General features: G+C 40.3%; 1 protein-coding gene across 3 annotated transcripts in view; it reads right to left on the bottom strand.

Moving 5' to 3' along the window:
• grid2 (glutamate receptor, ionotropic, delta 2) overlaps positions 1-27,871 on the bottom strand; it is a 506,248-nt gene that overhangs the window by 366,481 nt on the left and 111,896 nt on the right. For all 3 annotated transcript variants that reach the window (XR_015116476.1, XM_086206352.1, XM_086206353.1), the window contains one exon: positions 22,339-22,494. Coding sequence is in view for 2 of the 3 variants with exons in the window: in XM_086206352.1 (XP_086062478.1) it covers positions 22,339-22,494 (156 nt within the window). In the remaining variant the exon portion in view is untranslated. The remainder of the gene's footprint in view (positions 1-22,338; positions 22,495-27,871) is intronic.

The following is a 27,871-nucleotide window of genomic DNA, read 5'->3' as shown; positions in this document are numbered from 1 at the left end:
AAGAGGCCCTTCCACAATGTCTTATCTTTGAAGATTAGCACATCGTGACAGCAGCGGCACATTGTATAGTCATGACAAGTAACAATGGAGGAAAAGAGTCACTGTCATTGATTATCCATGCAGGGTCACCAACGTTTCTATCAGTCTTGGCAACACACATGTCTTTGTTAGCATGTCAGTCCACCTACGTATCTGGATGCTAATCTGGGCGTTCAAGGAGAAACTGCTGGGAACTTGAGTGATCTCATCTCTTGATGTTCCATTTCATCTGACGGCGGTAACCAGAACAAAAATGGTAACAAGAAGGAAATATTTAGACAGTAGCACAGCAAATGGAGGCACCCCAGCTATCGGTTTAGACGTGTGAGTAATTGACATTTCTGTCTAAAATAATCATTGTGATGTTTAGGCCCTCATTTTTTTTTTCTGCCTCCACAGTTGGCAACTCAAGTAACTGCAAGAGCATAACTGGTGCCCAAAGTCCAATCCAATAATCAGGAAGGGCAATCTCAGCAAGAGGTTTGATTGGTTGCCAGGAATGAAACTCTTCTCTCTCCATTTCTAAGAGAGTTTTCGGGAACAAAACCAGACAAAAAACGACATCTTTCAAAGAGGAGCCTCCCTCTGGACAAAGATTCAGACAACAAATACATCTATTTGTCTCCAACACCCGGTGAGAATATCGTTGTACCATTAATCAAGTCTCCAGTATCCTGCATGTGTCATTGTGCTGCTAACGGTCAAGCAGACATACAATTCTACGGTGCATCTGTGTTTCTGTAAGACCACCATCTCTCTTGAGGGGGTTTGTTAAGTGTCAAGGAAAGATCTATTCCTGCCAGACACTGTAATTGACGACTAAATGGTGGTGAGTGGCTGACGCGCTGCCGTCACCACACAGACTGCTGAGGACAATTGAGAAAAAGACAATCAAAAAACAAGGGAATGCTAGTTTCTGTCTATGCTGAAGTGAGGTATATACAGAACAGAAGGTATCAAAATACTTCTTTTTTTCTTGACAGGAGACAGTTTAAAAAAAAAGATCTTCTTTCATGTGTATTAACTTCTTTGCACTGGCACCCTGTAAAATCCACAATAGAATTTAAATCCCTCTCCTAACCAACAAAGCCCTTAATGGTCAAACATAATCATAGCTGAGGGAGCTCACAGCACCTTCTTGCTCCCGAGTACTGTACTTTTAGAGTCCAGGCTTACCTCTGGTTCCTATTCTCAAAAAAGTACCATGGCAGAATGGGGGGGGTTGTTACTTTGAGGATCTTCTCCTTCGTACCGGCTGGTAAGAAAATAAATACGAATAAATTGGATGGCGCCATCTTGCTATCACTGCTGCATAGCAGTGACAATGCAACAGTGAGATTTTTAACAGTTGTCATTTGTCATAACCGCCATAATAGTGACGCATGGATAGCAGTGGACTGGATCAGGTCATAGATATTATATCCTTCTTAAAAATGAAAGTGTAGCAGGTGGCAAAACAGACAAAACGACATATCGATGTGTGCGCGCGTGCGTGCGTGTGTGTGTGTATAGTGCAGTGATTTTGGGTATCAGTAACACAACTTTTATTTTCATTTCATTATAAACTGTGGTTCCAAAGTGGAGAGTTTTATGTACCGAACAGTCAGAAACGACAACGAGAGCTGCCAAGACCACGTAGCAACCGCTGACAGTTAGCGGAGATGCTTTCCAGAACATCTTGGCTTCGGGTTGTCAAGCTGGCCTTTGTTTGAAAGCTCCACATTCAAACTGGCCGCCTCGGAAATGTGGCGTTTACTTGTATTCTGATTTTACTATAGAGGGGAAAAAAAAAACAACTGTAGGCAAAATATGTGATTTAAATGACTTGAATCTCAACACTCTACTTCTTTTGATCAGAAGCAAAAACTTGACATCGTCAACAACCATAAATAAATGTTTGGTTGTGAAGAAAAGCAAAGGACACACACACACAGATTATTTCTACCTGTGAGATTTTGAAATTGTGTTTGCTACTAAAACACATGCTCCTTTTCTATGAGTAAAAACTATTTTTACATGAAACAACTGTATTTAATATAACCTTAAATTCACCACAACATGAAAGGTATAAGCAGAACTCTTGTTTTTAGCTTTTGAGACACTTTATAATCTTCAGTGTCTGGTCGATCAAGGTCAAAGAAATGAAGTGCACACAGAGTTTTTGGGGGGATTTGCTGTATGAATAACCCACCCTCGGGAAACGATCATGTTTGCCAGGCAAGATTAGCTTACTGAAAAGCCACAAGGAATTGGACTATCCATTAAAATGGTCATTTTTTATTCAGGAGGAATTAAAGTGATGTCACACAGTGGTTCACCAAAGTGAGAGTTTCTTCTCTCTGTCTAAATGTTAAAAATTGTATTACCTGCAGCATGAATTGAGGATTATAGGAAAATATTTAAAAAGAAAACGCAATGAGGCTTTTCAATGCGACAAATCAAACGAAAAGGCATGAAAACTAAATACAGAAAACTGAAATAGCTTTTCTATTGATGCTACTTATTGCTAATAACCAGATGCGAGCTCAGTGCTTTTTTTTTTTTGTCAGAAATATTATAAGCACACATTAATTTACAGCTTCAAGTGTTCATTCACACAGATGTGTTTGTTCCACAGACACATTAATAACCTGGTGGCTACAACAGTGTAACACACACACACGCTTTCTGTCTCACCTCTTTAGTCTATCACAGTCCAGGGCTTCTGACAATGTTGAGGGCGGAACTGAATTAGGCTCCGCAGAGGATCGATTTTTCAGCAAAACTCAACCCTCATACTAAAATCACAATATGATACTGTAATTATCTCCAATATATCTTTAGCCTCACCTAGTGACAGCGTCAACACCTTAATGGAGTGTGAAGATTAAAGGGAATGATTTGCTGAAATAATTAAGTACTATTTGCATATACAGTTCAACCTTGACAGCAGTCTATTAAAATGCATGATTAGTCATCATACCAGATGAAAGTAATAATGAACGTCACTAAATCACAATCCCACTTTCATCAGACATCCACCTTGTTGAACCCATGTTGTTGGTGGAAAGATGTTATATCTACAAATCCCAAAATAATCAAGGCCACAATAAACAAGTATTTCCGGGGAGATTTTTATTTTGACACCAGCTATCGATGTCCCATCACCGGCAGACCCCCAGGTAGGTTGCTTATTAGTCACTGACAACAGCATATGTGGTTAGGCATATTCAGGGTAATGATATTTTCTCACAACATTTTCAATCAATGGCATGGTGAGACAACAGGCAGGAAATAATTTTGACTGAAGGTATCACTGATGGGATTGTAAATACACTCCTGTTTGATTTAATCCTCTGTAGCACAAACATGGGGATGACTGACAGACTGGAACCTTGACTACTGACCAGTGTTTGTCCACATCCATAATGTCAAGTGTAGGAAGCCAGGCTGTTGTTGAAGAGCTGCTGTAGGTCTTGGCCTCAACTGCCTCTCCAAAGAACTACTTTGTCCGGAACGCAACACAACACATGCTGAGCGACTCTTACTTGACTGCACTCAATCATGTCCAGATTGTCTCTGAAAACCCTGAATGTTCCATTTCTAATTCCCCATACTTGAGTGGTAGGGGAAAAAAGTCTTGCATGTCTATGTCATTATTTGCCGGCACCACTTTGTTACTCATCACTGTGATTGACTTAAAACTCGTCCAGATAAACATTCCCTTCGTGTTCGTCACATTGGTGGTTTTGGCTCCCCTTGATTCAAGCCTGGATGCTCCATGTTTCACAGCCTGTTGAGACCATCTGTGTCTTGCGAGCTCAAATGTTGAGCACTCCGACAGATCCTCTCCCATCTAAAACAGCGAGAGGCCGGAGTACTTGCTTTACCACACAAGCTCCCTCAACCAAACAGTGAAACAAATATTCGACTGCATCGCACTTGTGTAAAAGATCACATTTTCATTCAGTGAATCCCCCTCAAAAAAGCAGTATTTCTGGCAGTTGCAAGCTGTCTACTCCACATTTTTACCTGTGCCACACAGCGTCAGAAACAAATCAGGGCCCTCAGGCAGAGGGTGTATATGTAAATGGCTCTAATTAACATGAATAGCTGTGAAACAGGAGCGAACTGGATCCTTTACTCACCTAGGCGGTAAATGACTGTTTGAAAAAGATGTCAAATGTCTGTTACTACTGGTCAGCTTTGGGTATTATAATGCACACTTAGGTAAAGCCCTCCCTTGTTACAGTAAAATAAAAATATTTCATGTGATGAGGCTGGCGTCACTGTCAAACTTCTTAAACTTATGAATTGAGGGGCGGAATCCAGGCGGAGCAGCAGGGCTCAACTCTTGGGTTCATGAGATGATGTGGACGATCTCACCAGGCTCCATGTTTCAAGCTGTTACAAAAAGAAAAATAAACTCATGTCTTCCTCATCTCAAGCTACACGCTTCCAGCCTCCACTAAATATTTTCTGGAGCAATCAGCTCATACTGAGACACATTAGTGGTTCTACATGTACATTTCAGTTCCTATCACTGCTGAACAGCTTAAGCGCAAACTAACTTAAATCGGAGCACCTGTGATTTTTTTTTTTTTTTTTGAATTTATACGCTGTTTTCATTGCCCGGGACTGTGAAATCTTCCTCCTTGGAAGATTTTTGGGGGTTTTTCTGTTTTTTTTTTTCTTCTTTTTTTCCTAAGTACGGACAGCCTGTGATGTCTGCTAGGTGGAAAGTCTGCGAGTGTTCAAATGCAGTAGGGATTAGGAGAGCCGGTAAAGGTTTGCAGCATCCTGGGAGAAACCAGCCTTCTGTGGGTACAAACAGCTTCTCTTCCATTAAGCACTTGTGGACCTGCAGGACGATGATCAAATATGAATGAATTAGTTGCTCCACCAGGTTATTTTCCACAAACTAGATGGCAGGATGCCTTTTAAGAGGGTTTACACCAAGCACAATCCTCCCAGAGGACATTTGTGATAAAATCAAAGCTTGATAGATGGCCAAGAACGTGCACATGGAAAGTAGAAAGCCATTAATGTTGAAAAGACAACACATCACAATGCTCTAACCGCTGTGATCCCATGACAATACACATCAAACACTGTGCATTTTTCTTTTTCCTATCCATACCTCTCCAGAGTCCCTCTCATCTCCTTCCCCAATCGTTCCTCCTTCATCATCCACTCACTCTCTGCCTCTCCACTTTTCTGCTTCTTTTCTTCTTCCTTTTTTTTTGTCCACACCGTCATTTTTATCAGGTACTTCACACTCTGTGGACATTCCCACCGGGGATTTCTCTCTACTCATCCTTAAAGGTCCTCCATCACCGACTCAGCTCTTGCAAGAAAATAAATATCCTTTGTCTGTTCTAACAACTTGCATGTTCCCCACACACGACCTCACCTCCACCCCTACCTTGTACCTGTAAACCACCCTTGGAGACACCCCCGTCTTCCTTCCCTCCTTCATTTGCAGAAGGTCTCCAGTTCATATCTGGGTGTCCCGTGTATGGATCCTCTCCAGAAAGCTTACATTTCATAAATATTTGAAGCCAACTTTAAGGTAAACATTTTTTTGTTCCTGCCATAGAATTTCAGAGATGATAATGTGGTTCTGGCAGCTCAAATTGGCCCAAAACCTTATGTTGGTTGTTCCTTAATTTGCCACCAGTCCGTGTGTCCATGTTCCAGACACTGATCAGTGGCTTATGAGATTAGAAGCCTCTATCTCATTATTCATGAGGAACATGTTCATGAATTCACATCACCAAACCGATTGGCTGTACTCGCTGCCATGTCCTCACCTTGCCTCACTTGTTGTTCTTCATTCTTCAAACTTGCTCGCCCATAAGTTTTCCTTCATTATTTCTTCCTCTAATTCTACCCATCTGTGCCTTTCCTGTCTTATTTTCTTGTCTCGAGATTGTAGCACTCTTCCTCTCTCCACTCAACTTCGATAACCACAGTTTCTTTCTCTCTCTCTCTCTCTCTCTCTCTCTCTGGTCTTTTAGTTCTTTCCCCGTTCTCTGACTCTCAGACAACCTTCTGGCTAAAAGGTGTGAAGGAGGAACTAAGTGCTTTCTCCTGTCTATAAACAATGTCCTTTATGGCTTCATGGCCGTGGGCCTGCCTATCCGTGGGAGGGAGAGAAGGGAGATGTCTGCAGGGATGAATCCATTGCGCTATCTCTTTGTCTCAAATTTTTTCTCTCTCTCTCTCACACACACACACACACATTCACACACTGTCACCCTCAAGCCCAAGAATGAGCGGCAACAGAGAGAAGAACAATAAAGAAGGTGCAGCAACAGAGATACTAAACAAGCAGTTGTCTAAGGATAATGGGATAACGTCAAAGAGTTTAAATGCAAATAAATTGACTATTGAAGCTCTGAAAGAGGAACAGTAAACATAATTATTATAATGTCTCATGTCTATGTTACGACCAAAGATCTGAGAAGATCCATTAATGGGAAGAAAAATCTTGCCATTCTGCAAATATGTCTAATGCCTGAGCTGAGATTTAAGACTGTGGATTGGCAGATAATGGCAGAACTGATGAGAAGAGCTATTTGTACCTCTCAGTTGGTGTTTTAGCAATTTTCCAAGGATTTTAGAGCACTAGATTTAGACTTAATGGAAGTACAAAAGAAATAGTAAATGTAGGATAAGGTCCTTTTTCAACTGAAGGAGCTGTCCAAAAGTCTGCTTCAGGCACACTGAAAGCATGGATGTTGAATTGAAGGATTTAAAGGAGAGCTATTATACTCATTTTTTGGGTCTTTGTAATTGATTCGGACTCCTATAGAGCAGCTACACACCACTGGCTGCAGAGAAAGCTTTGCAGATCTTCGGGGCGCTGTGCTTCTCACTGTCCCTCTTCCTGGTATTTTCTGCATCCCGTGAAAATAGTCCATGTCATTTACTACTCCCTTTTGCCCTCCTGCTGCGATTGGTCACCGCTCTGAGGACTTCGGAAGCGCTGCTGAGCGCCCCCTCCTCTTTTCACCAGTGAAGGAGTTCAGAGCAAATAGAGAACATTATTTACAACACCTGTTGTCAGATTACTGACACAAACTATACACAGCAGCAGCAGGACACTGATAAAAGGGTACGTACAGCTTGGGCTTCTGACTCTTCTACACAACCAAGTAATAAAGAAACAATGCTTTTCTTTAGCTTCAGGCTAGCTGCTAATCCACCTTCATACTGGCCCAGGTTATGAAACCAGTCAAGATGACACTTCATCATCTTTCTGCATTTATGTCTCTCTGCCTCTGTCTCTCTCTGTCTTCCTCTCTCTCTCTACCTTTTACATGCTTTACAAGAGATGGTGCCACTGCGATGGCACTTCCCGGGCATTTCATTAATGTTCTTATAGGTCCCTCCTCTTCACGTCTGACCCTGAAATTTTCTTTCATGTGCATGTGTGTTCCTGGAAGTGTGTGTGTGTGTGTGTGTGTGTGTGTGTGTGTGTGTGTTTACAGCTCAGACGTGTGTAAGTGTGCCCCAAGAGAACTGCTGCTGACGGTTCCAATAATGGACTAAAAAAAACAAGAAAAAAAAACAGGTGGGATGCTCTCCTCTCCTGTTCTCTCCTCTTCTCCTTACCTCCCTCAAGCAGCTTTACTCAGGTGATTTACACACATTACCTACTTGTCAAGGAGATACTCAGTTGTCTGAGCTATTGCTATGGTAACTCAGTTGTTTGATTGACAGCATGTCAAATGGCTATCAACCATCAGCCAAAGGGAAGCCTGTAATCATTTAAGTGATGGCAGAGTATAAAAAAGGCAGCATGAGGAAGCCAGATAGTGAAAGAGATATAAATTGTATAAATTTTCCTTGTTGATAGAGAAGAAATGCAAACAAGACTGGAGTTGATTTTAAATTCTTATCATCTTATAATGAATAAAATAAATCTCATCAGACATCATGTTCCTCCTTCCTACCTGCTGTCACCTTCTCTTCTCTATCACTTATTCATCCCTTTGTTCTTCTGTGTGCAAGTGTGAGCCAGAATCACAACCAAGTGGGACGCATGTGAGAGAGAAAGAGAAAGAGAGAGAGATACAGAATGTGTGTGTGTGTGTGTGTGTGTGTGCAGGCTGTTCTCATTCACTCTTCATACTTACACTTATCAAAAGACATTCACAATAAAACATTGGGTCATTTGCTGCCTTTTTTTTTTAAACAAACTATTTTTTTTGTGCCGTAACCTAATAAACGAGGCATGCATGCATTCATTTATCCAGAGAGGCACATGTCACAATGCAGTGGCGATAAGAGTCACAGTCTAAAGCATGTCAATTATTTGTGTTTGATTTACGTAATATAGTCAGCTCTCGTGCAAAAAACAAAAAGAACCTTGAATTCAATTCCTCTGAATAAAAGCAGCAAGCACTTTTATATCCAAAAAGCATCACAAATTAGAAAGAAGGTTTTTGGCCGTTCTTTGCCTGTGTAGTTTATGAGACTAATAAAACAAGCAATAGAGTGGGGTTGCTTTCCACTTGCACTCTGCATTAGTGTGCGAGTGTGTGTGTGTGTGTGTGTGTGTGTGTACTGTGTGAGCACTCACACTGCCACAATATATCAGTGTTGTTTATTTATTTATTGAGGTTTTTTGTCCACTGGTGAAATAGCAGTCAAATAAGCTAAATGCTCTTAGAGGAGAGTTACTTTCAATGTTTTATTCTCCAGTGAATAAGGTTCTAGATTATGTGTGTGTGTGTGTGTGTGTGTGTGTGTGTGTGTGTGTGCGTGCGTGCGTGTGTACACCTGCATGCAAAAATTTACAAGAAGAATGTGCCCTTGATTTTTAACATAAACTACAATTAATACAATGGTCATTGATGAATTTCGTGATGTGGCACATTCCACAACCGCACTATTTTTTTTTTCAAATAAAGTTGTTGCTCTGCACTAAAAAGGAAATCCAGTTATATTGGCATGCTGCAATTGCAAAGTTCAATCATGAGTGTAATATTCTGTAATATATCAAACAATTGTAGTAATGTTTTACCAACTATACATGTTAATTTGCCTTCATACTGTCAAATGCAGACAGACAGATGATTTATGGAACACAGTCTTGAGCTGCTACTTCATTATATTGGCTGTATAATTCTGACAGCACTGCTTTTTATATGTCTGATTGACTTAGATGTCAAACTGTACATTAACTATATTGTGAGCACCACTGCCAGTGATTGCAGCATGATGCCAGGGACTGATGTTGCAGTACAGACACAGCACGTCAAAATACAGATGAATATGCTCTCATACTTTTACCATCAACGTCGTAGTATCAACAGAGGTTGGAAAAACGAACAAATGAAAATATTTCATGTGAATTTAAAAGAAGTGCATTCAGAAAAAGTGAGAGTCGTGAAGTTTTCAGTTGATGGAAAGATCTTCTTTAAAAGAAGAGCCACAACAAAAATAATTTCACGGCGATCTTTCTTTTCCGTCTGCAGTGAAGAGCTGTCTTTGTGTGGTTCCAAAGAGAAAGCTGGCAGTCGTACTGGGAGAGGGAGACTGCGCGTTGGTCAATGCTCAGCAGGGGCAGGAAGGAAACCTTTCAAAAGGGATGCACTTCTGACTTCTATTCAGATGAGATTCCCCATTTGCTAAGCAATCAGCAGGACTTCCACAAATTGACTGTTTATGAGAGAGTGCACACACACACACACACACACACACACACACACACACACACACACACACACACAAGCCCAAAAAGTCTGGTACGAACAAAATACCATTGTGTTGCTTCTTGTAAAATCACTTGGTGTTGCCATGGATAACTCTCAACACACACACACACACACACGGAGTGGGGGAGTTGAATTGTCATCACTTAATAAAGGCAAAGACCAAGATAGAGAAGAGAGGAAAGAGAAGAATGATGCAGTGAAGAAGAGACAAAAATATGAAGGAAATAATATTAGAAGAAAAGGGAAGAGGGAGGTTTAGCTGTGCCATTTAGTCATGAATAGTGAAGACAGGAGTAAGGATGAAGAGCAGCAGAGGAAAGTCAGTCGTCATGTTCTAACACGTGTGTGTTGCCTTGTAACTACAAAGAAGATGGGGCTCACTGTGCTTGTGGGGTCTGATGTACTTTGTGAGACCTAAATGCTATAAATGACATTTTGAACATCAAGACTTAGTTCAGTATTCAGGTTTGATTTAGGCTCTGGTTAGATTTATAATCAGGGTCAGGCATTTAATTGTGATGGTTAAGGTTTTGCTACTGAGTGGTCCATGCAAATGGCAGGTCCCTGTGAAGATAGTAACACCTATTGTGTGTGTGTGTGTGTGTGTGTGTGTGTGTGTGTGTGTGTGTGTGTGTGTGTGTGTGTGTGTGTGTGTGTGTGTGTGTGTGTGTACAGTCGGAGGCATTTAGATAAATGGCCAAATGAAGGCAGGGTGGCAGAAGGAGGAGGGCTTCCAGGCTCTGAGTGATGGAATGGCATTAGAAACTGAGATGTCTTTTGTCTCTATGGCAGCTAATGAGACTGCAATGTGCATTCACATCAGAGAATGAAGACACAAAGATGTGGAGGACGGAAAGAAACACAGAGGAGGAAGGGAAATGGGACGTACAACTAAATGATACACCAGTTTCCATGGTAGCTAATTTCAGTGTAAATCTGCCCTGTAGCTGTAGTTGGGTCATCCATTAATCTTTACGTTTGTGGTTCAATCCTGAGCTGCTGCTGTGAAAGTGATGAAGAGTCCTCGAGCAAGACACTGAGCACCACATTTCCCCAGCAGAGTGTCAAAAACACTGAGGCTTTTGGCAAAGTTGAATGTCTTCATCTGGCTGCCACAGGCATGTGTAGACATACAAGTACTGCATGCAGAGTGAGGGAGAGTGGAGGCAACAGACACCCTTCCAAAAATTTCTGCAAGACAAATATAAGAAGTAAAAGTGTTGTTTGTGAGCCAAAAATTGTTTGCTAGGAAGGGTTAATATTAAGAGGGGCAGGTGGGTCACTCGCCAATGAGCCAGGCCTGATTGTCTCACCCATATGTGGTCATCTCCATGTTGCAAAAAGCCAACATGGTGATGGCCAAAACACAGACATCAACAATGGTGGCTACAAATCAAAATTACAGCATGAGCCTTGTTATGCATGACTGAGATGTAGATCAGCACACAGAAACTGGTGTATATACAGTACATCAACAAGGTGGTTCACATCCATATCACCAGAGATGTTTTGGTGATTAAACATAAAATGTAGCCTAGAGCTCAGGTGAAGATTTAAATCTGCTGTCGAGGCAAAGCCGCAGCCTGCCTTATTATTTACCATCCACTTCCAACACCGCTTCAATGTTTTAGTTAGGGTAAAATATGTTCCACACTGGAGACTCACCAGCTTCCACTCACAGTCAGAGAAACAACTCTGTATTGTAGAGAATCCTGGAGCGATAAAAGTCCAGCAAATTTGAATTAGAAAAAGCCGAAGGAAGCCTCGGTTGATACTCTTACATGCACTTAGAGTCAGCCTGCTCCAGTAAGCTGATACCTTCACTGTTATGTGAATAAGAACTGGTTTCATGTAATCAGAGTAGGATGAGAAAACCTAGAGGCGATTATAACATGAGGTAATTTTACAGTTTGAAACCACTAATGGTATTATTACAGACAGGTCTGATGTGGGGTTGCATGGAGATTTGACACTGCTACATATCTACTTGTGATTTTGATGAAGGCTATATAGTCAGACAAACACAAAAATACCTTAAATTAACCATTGGGGCTATGAAAATGTATTTTTGTGTACTAAAACTACAATGTTATTACATATCTGCGCAGTATCGTTGCCTTTTCTAGGTACATATTGTTTTTCATAAGTATATATTCATATTGCAGTAAAGTATGTGGCACATATATATTTGTGCGAGGTGGATTCCAGTTAATTCTTATCTCCTATGCATCAGTATATCTATTTTAAATCAGAAGCACTGCAACATGAGGACTTTCCTTCCAGTGATCAATAAAGTGTTTCTGATTCTGAGTCAAACTCTGTCTAGCGTCATCTTTCTTTTCCCCTTGACTTTGCCTCATAACTGTGGTGTAGTGGATGTGATTCATAGCAGCCACTGAAACCTGTGCAAGGTTACATAAACATTTTGTGAGAAAATGTTCATAAGAATTGATTGAAGACAGCAACCACTTAGTTGTGACAGTTTCTCTTTCCCAAACAAACCCATTTCAGAAGCAAGGGCTGCATCTGTGTGATTTTGTGTTGACTAGAACTAGTAGAAGAGACCACGTCTCTCCTGTACTGGGATCTCTGCATTGGCTCGCTGTTAAATTCAGAAAACAATTCAAAATGTGTCTTCTGACATTCAAAGCCCTCAACAATCAGGCAACTACTTTTGATTCTGTCATTTCTTCATGCATCTGAAGTTAAAATGGAGAGAAAAATCAATTAATTGATCAAGAGAGAATCAATAATAAGTAATTCCTAACATACAAGCAAAAGTAACCAGTCTAGTAAATGTTTCAGAGTAAAGTTTGCATGTACCTGGAGTCATGTCATTGGAGGACATTGATTATTTTTTCTAATTGGAGGTAAATTAAGTAATGCAAATGAAACAGCACAGATTTATAGCAGCCGTTACACCTGCAGCTTTTAGTGACCTGCCTTTAAATCTTTCTTTTGTTATTCGATTTTTTTTCCTTCCTTCCACTGGCTCATAAGCTGAATGGTCTCATCTCGCTCATCAATCTCTAGCTATAAACGTTCGGACAGGTGGTTTTAGCAAATGAACTCAAAGTCAAATGTATCTTTTACCTGCACAAATGACAGACATGATATCACTGATGGCTGATTTAAACTTTTGGGCGTCAAGAAAGTTCATGTCGTAAATGCTTTGTTTGTTTGTTTTTCTCAGAAGTAAGAATAAGAACGGAGTTTACAAAGTGGTTGGCAGAAAAGATTCGGTCTAATAAAGTTCCAAGGTTGCTGCTGCTTTTGTCCTGAGGCTTGTTTTAGAGACTTCCTGCTCCACTAACACTATGGTCTCATTTTATTCTGAGATGTTAATGACAGACCAAAAACAGGAATAATTGTATATTACGTTAATGATATAAACTAATATGGGATAAGTTTATTATTGAATATAAAGAAATTGTTTTCTATGTGTAGGTTTTATGGTAAATAACAAAAGATATTGTATTTGAATTAATCATCTCCAGTCTGGTGTCTTTTTCTGTTTGTTTTGTTCTTTTAAGGATAGTTGGTTTTTATATATATATATATATATATATATATATATATATATATATATATATATATATATATATATATATATATATATATATATATATATATATATATATATATATAAATGGTGAGGCAAAACAAGAAGTGATTTCACAAACAAATTATAAGCAGATTGTATAAAGATTATATCAAAATACTTAAGGCTTACGAGGGCAACATATAATTTTTTTCTCCCCTTTTCTTTTACGATTTTGGAAAGGAAAATCAAGCCCATGAAGAGTTTGGGATTACTTGCGACCATATGCAGCATGTGTAACAAAACAAATAGTGGGGTGCAAAAATAAACCTTTTTTTTTTTCCCCAGATAATAAGACTGTAGAAATATTGATTATTTGGCAACTCCTGTGAAGCCTCCACCTCTCCATCGATTTGATCTTAGCAACCATCTGGCTCCAGCCCCCAGTCCTCTTCCCAACTGACTGAAAAATAAATATTCAAAAGAAATAAAAATCAAATAAATAGATGCTTCATGACGAAAGGGAGACCAACAGGTCAGATATGGTGTTTATGGTGGATCATGATGAAAATAAGAGGCGCCAAGTTTCTCAAGAAGTCACATCAGCTTATCCAGCAAGATCAGCGACAAGTGTTTGGAGAGAAAGGATTACAGGAGGTACGACTGGACCACAAGGAGATCAACATCCACTCAGAGTTCTTCATAGCTGGCAGCCAAATCTGCAAACACCATAAGAGGGAAACTATGCCGTCACACCCGGACATGGAGAGACTCCAACATGCACCCTGAAAGGCGGCCCAGTATGCAAGAGATAAACAAAATCAGGAACTGCAGGTTTGCCAATTCTACCCGGAGATGCTTGGATACAAGTTTAAGAGCACAGATCGCCGACAGTATCCTGGAAGCCAAGATCAAAGCAACACAGTGAGATGTTAGCCAGTAAAGAGAGGAGCAGAACAGTGTGAAAGACAGACCCTGCTTCACAAGTGAGCATGATGTGCGTAAGTGAAGCCTTTGAAAGTGCCAAAAAAGTCTCACAACTCATGGCTGCCAGTCTGAAGAGAGACACTCCTGAAGCAAAAAAAAAAAAAAAAAAGCATATTCGTCATGAGGGCATGATTTATTGCAGCATTTTTTTTGCATTTTGCTCACCTGATGAATTGGTAGGTATAAGCATTAATCCGAATAAACACTTAATAGATTAAGACAGACAGGGAGTTGCAAAAAGTCATGAAAATGAAGTGAAACATAATGATTTGACACCATGAGTAACTTTAAATCCAAATTGTACTGCCCTTTAAGAATTCAGCTTGTGCTTTTTATTAGTGTTTACATCATAAGAGTGCACTCATCTCCATGACGAAGCCTGATTTAGTTCTTCTCATCATATTCACAAAGTCAAGTGTTTCTCACACCCTCAAGGCACTTGTTTCATGCTGACTTTAGCACGATGCCACATCATTGCTCACAAGTTCCACTGTGTCAGAATAGATAAATTGAAAAGATGACAAATCCCCTAAAATATATATTTCAGTCACTCTAATCCATTGAAACTTTAATTAAGAACTTAAGAAGATGGAGCATTTTTTTATTATCATTTTCATACACACTCCATTTTTGCATTAGCAGCCATGATAATTGAGCTTCACTGCCGTTAAAGAATTTTCAACAGAATCTTTTTCATCATATTAATACATCAACAATCGACGGAGACAAAAGACAATTTTGCGGTGTGAAGAAAGATCAAAAGACGTAAAAAATATTTCCAGAGCTCAATGGGACATCTTTAGCTATAGAGTGTGGAGTCAAATCAAAATGCTTTCAAGTTATAAGGAACCAAAATATATGGAGGCTGGGACAAAGAAGAGTTTGCTATTTTTGTTTGTTAAACTGATTACGTGATTTAAAACAGAGCAGGCATTTCATTCTCTTTTGGTCTGCATATCAATATTTTGATTAGGTATCAATGGGCAGAGAAGGACATGCGTGCACATAAAGTCCAGTAGTGGCTCACGATTGTGCTGATTTGCACCCCATTCTAACCTTTACATTGACGGGATTTGTGTCTTCTGTGTTTTGGGATTATTTCCTTTCCTGCATTTGACAAATGTACACTTCACTTTTAAGTATCTTTCCAACTTTTTGGGAGAGATCCATTTTTAGTTCCAGACAAATAGATGGATTATCTTCTCTCCTCTCTGAGGGCATTACAAAGCTCCAGACCTCCATCGGACTGTTGACAGCTAGTTGGCTTAGCTGCAAAATAATATATAAATACACTTTTATCTGAAACAGTCTTTGCCATATTAACAGAACTAGGTTTGTGCTTAACATTTGCTTTGATAAAAACATAGTTGAGTGTATAACTTTTGGGACGTTGTACCACACTGTCCAACAACTAGTATTCACTGAAGCTCAGCTAAGCTAACTGGCAGTCAGCTGTCTGGAGATGCCTGGTCTAGCTTTGTAATGCACACTGATCTATTTACATGCCTGGCAAATAAAAATGATGGACAATAAGAATATTTATAAGAAAGTTGTTGTTTTTTTTTTTTTTAATGGGAATAACCAACCGCAGTGCACACTGAATGATGAACAGAAACACTGCCCAGCAGGTCTCTCAGGTAAGGTGAGTTTTTCACTCTGAACATTTAAAGAGGTGCTAAGGGTTTGTAAATCAATGCAGCTTTCACTTTGTGTGTGTGTGTGCGTGTGTGTGTGTTTGTTTGTGTGTGCATGTGTGTGCAAATGCAGATATGTGTGCCCTGTGAGTCAAGATTAAACTGATATGAAAAATAAGCCGAGACAACTATTGAGTTCCTTCCCTCCTGTGGTCTCGTCGTGCTCTCCATTTCCTCGCCTCCCACCTTTCCATAGGCCATTATCCAATTAGGTGATTTTCATCGCTTTAATCGATAGAGACATGAACATGCACAAACGGACATGCATACAGACACAGACCACACACAGTTCTACCTTCCTCAAGAAAGGTCTAGCCCAGTTACTATGGAGATGGGGGATAGGGTGCAGGGAGTGAAATGTGAATATAAGTGACAGGAGCAGATCCACAATTAGGTGCCATGCAGGGGAGGGAGAGAGGGCATGTGCTTTAATCCAAGCTCTCTCTCTCTCTCTCTCACACACACACACACACACACACACACACACACACACACACACACACACACACAAAACCCTTCGGGCAGGGAGCACAGTAAATCATTTGGATAAAGTATTTAAACAAATAATTCTCTTTGAATTAAAATGCAGTTAGGCTGCTCTCTTGTAATATGGTCTGCATTGTAATAAGGTTATTGGAATGTGCCATTTTTATTACTCACCTCAGTTTAATCGTTCTATTGTTTCCAGTACTCCAAGTGGGCTGGTCCTTGCAACACCAGCACTCCTACATTTTAGTTCCTGGCTCCCAGTACTCTAATTATGAAGTCAGCCCAAGTGAGCCGAACAATGAAGCTCACCCTCAACAATTTAATCATTGACATTCATCTTTATTAGTGCTACTGATGTAATGCCAATGTATCACTATGCTGTGGTAGCTACAGGTGTTTTTGCTAACGCTACATCAAAGTTGGCAGAGTTGTTCAGTTCTGGTTGTACTTGAATGTTTTCAAAATTTTTGAAATTCCTGTTTACCCTTACTACTTTATTTATTAAGCTGTAAGCATTCAAAATTACACAATATGCTGTATAATATTTTATTCAATAATGAAATGCATATTTTCACATTTAGACATATTGTGTACAATCATCCATGGTTGGATTTTTAGCAGAACAACCAAATTTATCCGCAGACTTTGTCATAATGGATCAATAATCTGGTCTTTTCTTGTTTTCAACCCGTTCTTCCTGAACTTTGTGATGATCTGACAGTATCCATCTGTCTGGGAGCAAATCAGAAACTAAACACAGTCCAAAAGTCAAAAACCAGGACTCAAATTGAAGAAAATTAGGACGAATGCAAGGAAAATAATTAAAATGTGACAATGAACACATGAGAAATGATGATAATCCAGCAAATGGAAATAAGAGGAAAGTCAGCACTATATACAAAGGGTTAATTAGTAAAAGTAGAAGAACAGAAGAAAGTGTGAAACCAAGGGCAAGGAGTACATGTCACATAAACACACAAGGGCAGAACTACAAAATGAAACAGATGAAGCAAGAGAGAGCTGTGAGAGTGGATTGTGGTGATGCTGCGTGTATCATATCAACCATCTCCAACCTTCTTGCGTACCCCAACTCTACCTTGAGTTTCTCTCTCTCCCTCTCTCTTTCTCTCTCCCTCTCTCTCTCCCCCTTCACATGGTATATATTTTTTAGAATCTTCCTTTTCTGGAGGTATCATATAAATTAATTAATCACCCTATGCAGCATCACTATGGGCCCGGTGATTAATCCCAACACGGATCTGCATCGACAGAGTTCTCTTAAAACAGAACATATCTAGGAGGCAATCCCAAGTGCTGACTGTGTAATGAAGTTACCAAAAGATTGCGAGCTTAAAGTGACTGAAAGCTACACAGCAAATTTCCTCTCAACTTTCATGTGCCAACATCTAGTCATTACGGAGGACATGCGATTCCCGCGGCTTGAAATCCCACCACTGACCATGTGGCTATGCAAATTCAGATTCAAATGTTTAGCACTGGCAATATTCTAATAAATCATCCAAGTGCGACGATACTGGAGGGGATTTTCTTTGAAACCTTCAGTTTGTAGACTTTGCTTGTTACTGTGATTAGTTGAACATCTGTGACCTCTGAGTCAATCATTCTCCAAAAAAAAAAAAAAGACACTATTAAATACATGCATTCAAAACATGTTTCTTTATTGATTCTACTAATCAGGGTACCGGTCACAAACAAATATAATCAATTTGCCTGACAGGTTACCTGTTTGCCAGACAAATCCACAAGCAAACTGGCAGGGACATGAACCAGGTGGCGTGTGCATACAGGAGGACAGGGATGTGTCCACAGTGCCTCCAACAAAGGGAAAAAAAACACTTACAGAGTGAGGGACTTGGAGACCTGTGGGAGTGTCATCAGTGAGGGATGAAGGAAGCAAGACTGGGAACCAAAGCTAGTTTGACACAGAAATCAAGCTGGTTGAAGTTCCTATCAAAACAGGCCAACACACACAATAAAAGCTGAAACATCTCGTGTTTTCTCACAAACTTCTGCACTGACAGTCGATACTCTTAAGAAACTAGTTGGCTCAGCTTCTCCCGCCCAGCCTTATGGCAGCCACTGAGTGGCTTTCACTCAAAACTGCACCACCAGCATAAGAAAAAAGGAAACTTGAGAGAAGCTTGACAGCTTTAAATGCACAAAAAAAATGTAAGGACCATAAAAAGACAGAGATGGCACACACTGCACAATTCAGGAACATGCTGTTGGCTCAGTCTGCTCGGTCAAAGAGCAAGCAGAGAAGCCTCCTGCTCCATTCGCCATCACATCTGCTGTCACATGTCTCTTGACTACTTTATTTCACACAATGCTGATATTCTAAGACACTTGAGATGCAGGCTTCCCACTGTCCTCAAAATAAAGAAGAAAGAGACATGCATACAGAGCTCAGATAATAGAACTACTCAGGTTGGGACTTCAAAGGATTACAGGCTGACTGCCAAACACTGCAGAGCCATTGAATCAAAGCAACCGCCTTAACAAGGCTCTTAGAGGTAAACAAATTCACGAGCACCCGTACACGTACAGTACATCCACACAAGGTCCTCCAAGCTAATCTCTGAAAAATGAAACACTTACAGTTTGACCATAATTGTTCGCTACCAGCATGTAGCCTGCTTCCAGTTTGGCCGCAAACAAGTTCATGAATGTATGTGATTTTTTTCCTTTAAATCTGTCAGCCAAGGTGAGCATGGAAGGCTAATTCCAGTGTAACGTTTGTTGTAAAAACATCTTCTTGGTTCTTGGCCCGTTCATTGGAACAGTCTTTCAGAATAATGCTTAGCTCTGTGCTTGTGACAATGAGACAAAGTATTACACGGCGATATTTCTCAAAAGCTTGCCACTCTGTCGCCGTAGCGTGACAGAACCGTTGTACCTGAGGGCTTGAAATCAGTGAGAGAAACCATAAACTTAAAAGGAAAGTGTTCCTCAATCAAGTGAGATGTAGGGTTGTTGACTAATAGAACTGCTTTAGCGTGACTGTAACAGACTTTCATGATAAACACAATTGTCGTGCCTGCATGTAAGCACTGCGTTGAGTAAGTGGACTCCATTCAATGTTGCACTTTCTCTACCTTGGCCATAATCACAGTGCTTTACAGTGTCATCATAGTCATGATGGCTGATGATGACCCACTCAGCAAGAACAATTCAGTTCAGTATCTTGCTCAAGGACTCTTCAACAAAGTCATCTGGGAAGTGAGGATTAAACCGGCAAACCTTTGTTTACTAGACAGCAACTCTATCTCCAAGCCATGCCCCCCTCCCCCCCAACACAAACACACTTTGTTGACCAGCCTCTGGTCAAGACAGCTCTTTCAACTGACCCCTTGTTTGAGCTAACAGGAGCCTCCATGTCCTGTCCATCGCTTACAACAGCCAACCCTTCCCTTAGTTCATGCAAAAATGTGAAATTCCATTTTTAGTGAAATACAGGCTCCTCTCTGAGGCTGAATTTTTTGTGTGTGTAATTTTTACAGTAAACTATCATCATTTTATGAGAGCCAAGACCATAACAGAAAGGGGATTGCATATAAAGAAAATTTACAATCTACTGCTTAATCACACTGAGTACCGTATGTCTGCTCATGTTATTCTATAGTTTGGTTAATTCCCTTTTCGTTCCAAATTAATTATCCTGATATTTTCAAGAGGCAGCCCACATTCATTTAAGCCCACAAACACTGATCTTTGGGCAACTATCCTCCTAATTAAGTTTATGCCAACATACTGGCTGCTCCATTACAAACTTTTACTCATTCTGTGTTTCTCTGATCTTGGTCCATACAGGCAGAAGTTGTATCTATTATTGCAGCCTTGCCTGACTGTCAGATGTAGTTAGTGCTCTCTAGTCTCAACAGTGCTTCTTGCACTAATGCATCAATTAAGTGCCGCCTTAATGGCTGTTTGCTGAACGAAACATGTATTTCCAAATATACAGGTATGAACGCATTGAAAAGAAAACCATTGTGAATGAGCAAACCACAGCAGCCAACGCGTTGGAGGTTTTTAACTATTTCAAACATTATTTGGATGACAATCAAATACAAAAACACATTTAATGATGATGCACACTCACAGGAAACATTGTTCGTGCTTCTGTTCATTTGCAGCACTTTACAATATGACATGCTTCAGAAATTGAAATTTTACAGAGATAAGGGGGGCATGGTGTAGTGCATGACAGTGCATTTGCTGCATGTCCAATCCATTCAAACTCATTAACGGTGCAAAATCTAGGTGCAAAATCTAGGTGCAAAATAGTAATTACTCTCTAAATTAATCATAGGATAGTTGTGGTTGTTGCATGATTTTAACTCATGAGAAGAGTCACGTCCCATTCTCTTATACGCCTCCAGTATGGTGCATTTGCCATTTAGCAAATGGATTCAGCAAGTTGGAAAAATGACCTAATTTCCACAGAGGAGAAAAAGCAACATTTGCATTGGTCTGTGTAAAAGATATTTCACAGGTTAAATGTTTAATGCGCCAACGATGCAGCTGAATGAAACATCCACAGCCTCTCAAATGCAGGTCAAAGATATGCATCTCATCCATGTTCAGCAATACAATCCACCAAGATATAAACAGCCCATGGTTTGGTAGATTACAATGACGCTTGCATGACTATGCAACAGATCAGTTAACCGCTTACTCTATCATCTTTAACCATAAAACAGCCCAATGATCCCTAACCCAATATACAATGCCCTCTGCTGGTGGAAGTAGACCATATTACTCATTTGTTTCAAAACAGAAAACAAGTTTTCAAGTGGAAAAATGGCCGATCTGTGAACAACATTTACTGATGTGCTACTGAGCTGGGAGAAGTAGGACAACCGGCAGCTTGTGTGTGATGTGATGATTCACATGTGCGCTGGTGACTGTGTGTCTGCCTAAATATGCATATGTTGACTGCATGTTTCATTGCTGCTTGATTGTGTCCAATCATGAATATATATGTGATGGCAGTTTACAGTATCTGTTTCAAACTGCCTGTCCTTAAAATCAGTACATCTTCCATGTAGTCAGTCAGAGGCAGTTTGCAGTTACATGGCATTCGCCCTAAAAAAGCTGGAGGATAGTAAGATGCACTGCAGATTTGATCAAGTTATCCAGTAAACGTGTTCACTTACCAGTTAGATATTCATCAGTAGGAATTTAGAAATAAATTAAAATGGCATAAGACACTCTCATTCCTCAAAGGCACTGCTGACCTCATTTATTAAATAAAGTGTGCGTGACAAAACTGTTTCTCAGGTGTCTAAAATTGCACTTCTTTACCTGAGGGGCTCTTGATGAATTAGTCACATTAGTATATCAACTGAAAATATTTGTTTAAAAAGGATATTACAACAAGGTTACTGAAATGATGTGCTCTAAAACTAAAACAAAAGAAATCACATACTCAAAGACCAAGCTGAGGTAAAATGCATTGATATCATTACGCTCTTGCTTTGTCATCAATATATATATGGATAAAATGTGAGCTGATGCTTTTCTTTCCATGTATTAACCCATTACCTGCAGGGAAGGGGTGTGTGAAAATGCTGTAAAACATATGCCATGGCCTTTGCAGTTACCAGATCTCAACCCAACTGAGCATATAGGTCTCAGATCAACGTGACAGCACCCTCCATCACCATCATCAAAACACAGGAATATGTCTTGGATGAATGGTGCTCCATCCCCACAGAGTAGAGTATCAGAGACTTCTTGAATCGCTGCCAAAACAAAATTGAAGCTGTTCTGGCAGTTTGTAGAGTCCCATCACTTTAACGAGCTTTTATTTTTTTCTCCCTCTAAGTTGACTGATCTGCCCGTGGTACAATCGTCCTACCTTCTTGCACAGCCTGGAAGGGGTTGTTCCCATCAACAAACTCCACAGAGATGGTGATCTTCTCTGTCTCCAAAATTTCGTTGTTCAAGTTGAGATCTGCCACCGCGAGGCGAAACACCTCGTCATCCTTCCGCGCTGATTCATCAAAGATGGCACCTGTTGAAGAACAACGTCAAAATAAGCGAGGAGACAAATGATCGACATCAAAAATCCCAGCTTCACTTGGTTTGTGATCACCATAACTGAAACTGATTTCCATTTAAAAAGAAATAATGAGATTCGTTATGTTTTAAGTGTTCTAGCTGAAAACTCCTTCAAACAAACAACCATCCATCAATGCACTCAAGGACACCAAGAGCTGCAAGGGCACACCAGTAGTGTTCTTCAAATACAGGAGCTTCATTTCCCTGTTACATTTGGAGGGACCTTTTACTGTTAAGAGTGTTTCGTCTAGAACTGTGTTTTCAGGATCCAGTCACTGAGTTGTGGCCCCAGCGAGAGGCACGTGGGGAGTGGGTAAATAATACTGTTCAGAGGAGGTCAAATGCAGCTCCAAGGCACACTGACCCAAACCCAGATAGTAGCAGCACAAAAGGAAACAAGACTGACGAGTGCCAGTATTTAAAGTGGCAGATACAGGCCCCTCAAGTCAGTACTGAGTTATTCATAAAAATCCATGTCAAACTGCACTTTAAGACTCAGGGATTGGGGGAGAAAAAAAAAAGGTAATATGGACATCAACTGGCTGGTAGAGTTTTTTTTTTTCTCATTTGGTTGGTTGCATACAATTTACCACCTCTTATCTTTTTTTCCTTTCGTCACATTTACCTCCTTAATTCAACCCAATTCCTCCCCTGAATTCATCGGGCTAATAACTGTGTAAGCCAGTGGTACTGAAGCGCTGCGAACCATATTTCACTGACCAGAAAACAACACTAATATTGGTGTGTGTGTGTGTGTGTGTGTGTGTGTGTGTGCACGTGTGTGTGCGTGTGTGTGTGTGTGTGTGTGTGTGCGTCCGTGGTTTTCCATGAATAAAGCACAGGCTGGTTACACTGGCTGAGAAAAAGGTTTTGTACCGCATTTAACAATCTGTTGCTGTAATTGGTGTGATATAGTTCAATGAGTCTGCTTCTCATACTGCAAAGATTATGGTCTGAATTCCCACTGAGGATAAACCTACTGAAGAAAATATGCTTAGTTGGAAAGTGCAAGGTGAACCCCCCCCCATCTTGAAAAAAAAAAAAAGATCACCTTAATCTTGTGTAATAGCTACGCTCATTGCAGGGATGTCCAAGAAACCCACTTCTCTGCCTAATTAAACCGAGTGTAGCTCACGCCCTGTGTACGGTTTCAGCTGAAACCGGCTCATTAACTGACATAGAACATTTAATGGACAGCATGTTGAAAAACCTGATTCTTACACCCAAGCCCCTCATTTCAAGTTTAACTATTCATATAATTACACTTCTGAAAACTATTTCAAACTGTCTTTTTTTTTTTTAACATACTGTCAAACCCAAGTGCTTTTTTAAAAGCAGCTATAAACTGTCTGCTAACTGCTGCTTCATCAAAAGGTCTCTTGAAATATGTATCCTTCAATAATTTGATCAATCAACATTCAGCAACTGTAAACATTCTTCTACTGATTGAGTCTTGGGTGTTCTGGGTTTTTTTTTTTTCTTCTTCGTTCTAATCATGCAATATAGATGGGGTGAGAGGACCAGGCTTGAATGGACTAAGTGATGATGAGTGAAACACAATGACGTATTAACGATTCCATTAGAGGCACATTATGAGAGATGGGAGAGGGGCGTCGAGGCTTTTATATGTGTCTTTGAACTAATACATTGGAGAGCAAATGTGGGGGGAAAAAAAAAGCCTGTTGGAACTCCATATCAGCGTCTTTTGTACTCCACAGTATCTACAGCATAACATATATTAACAGTGAAAATGTATGTAGAGTATAAAGGAGTAGCAGGACAAATTATATGTCTCCTCAGCAGCTGTGATGGTGTGTGCCTGGGCTTCTTTCACCTCCAAAGCCAAATTGTAATTAAAGTGTAGATGAAGTCCAAATAAAGGTGAGATGGAGGATGTGGTCCAGAAGTAGGGGATTAGCAAGTATTAGCCCCCCCTCTACTTTATGCCCCTAGTCCACATTCATTATTAAATCACGAAACAGGCGTGTAGTTGTGATCCAAATGAAGGCCAAGTTGAAGGATGGGTGTTGTCCGACCCATGAGCACTCCTGCAATAATGTAGTAATGACATCTCGGCACTCATGGGTCAGAACAGCAGCGTTAGGGAGTAAATGAAGGGAAAGAGAGAAGTAGAACTTGAGAATGAGAGTTCATCTTGAGGTGTACTGTGAACTTTTTAACACCGTGACTCAGACGGTTACAGATGCCACAAATTCTGGCATCAACTAACAAGACCGGTTGAATAATGCTGAAATTGGTGTGATCTCATTGAACCATGGCTGCACACGGTAGTTTCCACAGTGGGGTTGCTGTAGTAACCTCAGTCATGCTGACAGTTACACTGCACAGCATACTTTCTGTGTTACGATGTGTGCATAGTCTTAGTTCATTGTCTTTTTTTCGCCTTTTCTCTTTCTTATCGAAGGATTTCTTGACCTTCTTTGCAAATTCACATCCGAAGAAGTCAAGTATCCTGTCAATCCTCTGGCTCTCTTATGGGCCTTTCCGATGAAATCAACCACTGGATGTCTTCAAACATTCAACAAGGCAAGCCATCTGCTCATTTCCTCAAAACACAGTGAGTGTGTCAGAAACCTGGGTGCTATTATAATATAATTACCCAAAATATGGAGTTTCTTACCCAACGTCTTTTCTTGTGATATTGCTTTCTTTCTTTGGAGGCAATAGTGAGTCGGTGTACAACAAAGGAGCCACAGTTGTACCACAGGGCTCCTCCTATACTCACAGGACCTGGTGTGATGATATATAGAATAGTTCACACTACACGATTCTTTTCCACTCCTTGATCAGAGGCAAATCAGCAGGTGGCTCGCTGTAAATGAGCACACAAACAACTTGCATCACTTGTTTCTCATAGAGATCCATTTTTGGAACAAAAGATCCGTCTTGCTCATGGTATCATGCCATTTGCTGGATGTTTTTGTGTTTTGTTTTGGTTAGATTTTTTTTTTTTTTTCCATGACAGAGACCCCTCTGATCTTGCAATGTGTGACACCCCGTCACAACGAGCGGGTGAACACAACAAATGTCAGATTACCCATGTGAAACAGAACATCTGTAGTGTGAATACCACAGTAATCTTTTCAAAGTCAGAACTGTGCGTGTGGTTAAAGATCTCTCCACAGTTCTTTGAGTGGCAGCGGTGAGAGAGCAGCGGCCAAAGCCATGCATAGGAAGCTCATTCCATCCACTTCTATCTCCAATCTCATTGTTTCACTCACTTCCTGCAGCTTGTGACCAAGCATTCGTGTTTGAAGGTCAAATCACTTGTTTAATATTTCACCCTCTACTTAATCTATTGTACTGATGGAATTAAAGACATTTGTATTGAATGTGTGAGGGGAAGAGATTGTTGGAGCAACACCGTCACTGCACTCTGATTTGAAAAGGCAAGGCAAGGCAAGGCAATTTTATTTGTAGAGCCCGTTTTCACCAACAGTTTGTCTCAAAGGGCTTTACATGGCATCATAACAACATCCTCTGCCCTTAGACCCTCACGTCGACTGAGGAAAAACTCCATAGAAAACCCTTTTAACAGGGAATAATCTGAGAAACCTCAGGGTGAGCAACAGAGGAGGGATCCCTCACCCAGGAGGGACAGACGTGCAGTAGATGTTGTTACAGACAAGAAAACAGTTTACAATGCAGAATGTGGGAAACATGGAAATGTTAATAACAGTTGAAGAAGGAAGCTTTTGGAAGGGGAGGCAGGGAGAGCAAGCCAGCTTGATGGGGGACTGGATGACTGGATGGGATAAGAAAGGGGGGGTGGGGGCGGCAATGCAGGCGGTGGTTGGAGGAGAGAGATGGAGCTCTGGTGGATCTGTGGAAACACAGAGAGACTGCGAGACACCAATTCAAACTACAAAGTGCTAAACAAACAGATGTGCACAAAACACACACAACCCTGCAACATCATCCTCTCCAGTAATGTGACAGTGAGCACAAAGGCAAATGCCATGCCATACATCAAGCAGGATATGAAAGCTCAGAATTTGGTTTTACACTGACAACTTAAGGGTGGAAACAGACACACATGCGCAGGCACAAACATGACACTCGCACACAGTTTGTGGGTATAGCGGCATTAAATCACAGTCCTATTTCCAAACCATCCTTTTCTTATGACAAGGGCATCATCAACAACCGTGGTTCAACAGAAGGATGCAGCATCCAAAAGTAGACACCCCACATTGTTTGGTGAAGAGGTATTGATCAAATGTCCACGGATGTTGAAGTGTTTGGTATTCATCTCCTAGTTTGCGTGCATTGATAAAGAGGCAATAAATAGCTTGTTTTTGCAAGAGATCCCCCTGGGATAGATGGGAGGATGGTGGAGGTGAAGAAAAATGAGGAGTGGAGGATGTTCATCACTGGGAAGAACAACTGATAAATCTGCGATTAAAATGTTCCCCCTCAATCATGTGTTTTAGCCGCAGATATCAGTGTTTCAACACAATAATTTTTAGCTTTTACATAATTTTACTCTCACTAATGGCCTTCAGTTTTAAGTAGACGAAAAACATCTTTAAAGAACCTGAAACTTTTGTGATCACCAAATGAAGGAATAGTGCAAAGAGCTTCTCTGACATTAAGATGAAAACAATATTTTATCCTTAACTTAATAAATTGTTAGAGATATCACTTAAACTAGCATCATTCACGATCTAGACTCAAGTTAAGAAGCAAAAAAACAGAATTAAGCACAAACACACTCAGAAATGTGGCCAAGCGGGGGTTCCTGAGGATATAAATTAGCTTTATAACCATAATATAAGAAATATGCACTTTCCTCTATAATAGTCAGGTTCCAGACTAAATTGTTCAACATAATTTAAAAGTTGTTTCTCTCAAGGATTTTTCCTTCATCTTTTATAACAACACAACTCTTACAATATCAACACCATTTTAATAAGCTTTTGTCCACTTGGCCTGGAAGTGGAAATTTGATTACACTAATTTCAAACTTTTTTTTTTTTTTTTGAAATGGAAACTCAGCCATCTGAAACACTATATAAAATGAGATAATGGCATTCAGGCAGACAAAGGCACATTGTTGAACGTGCCAAACACAGCTCAATTTCCTTATTAAATGAACAAATTAGAACGGCACATCATCCAATGCAGAGTTATTATGTTCCCACACTCTTTAAAGACCCAGTAATTAAGCCAGCTCATTCTCAGGATAATCATTCAGCATGAGTTAGGGAAAGACTGTTAAAATTATTTCATGTTAAAGGAGGAGGGCAACATGGGCATGAAGATGATGGATGTGGAACAGATAAAACAATTAGTTTCTTGTCATGAAG

The sequence above is a fragment of the Aulostomus chinensis genome, chromosome 6 (assembly GCF_037954235.1).
Source record: "Aulostomus chinensis isolate RoL2024-O1b breed Wild chromosome 6, RoL_Achi_v1.0, whole genome shotgun sequence".
NCBI classification, from domain to species: Eukaryota; Metazoa; Chordata; class Actinopteri; order Syngnathiformes; family Aulostomidae; genus Aulostomus; species Aulostomus chinensis.
Note: the sequence above shows the minus strand (reverse complement) of the source record. Positions and strands in the feature narration are given on the sequence as shown.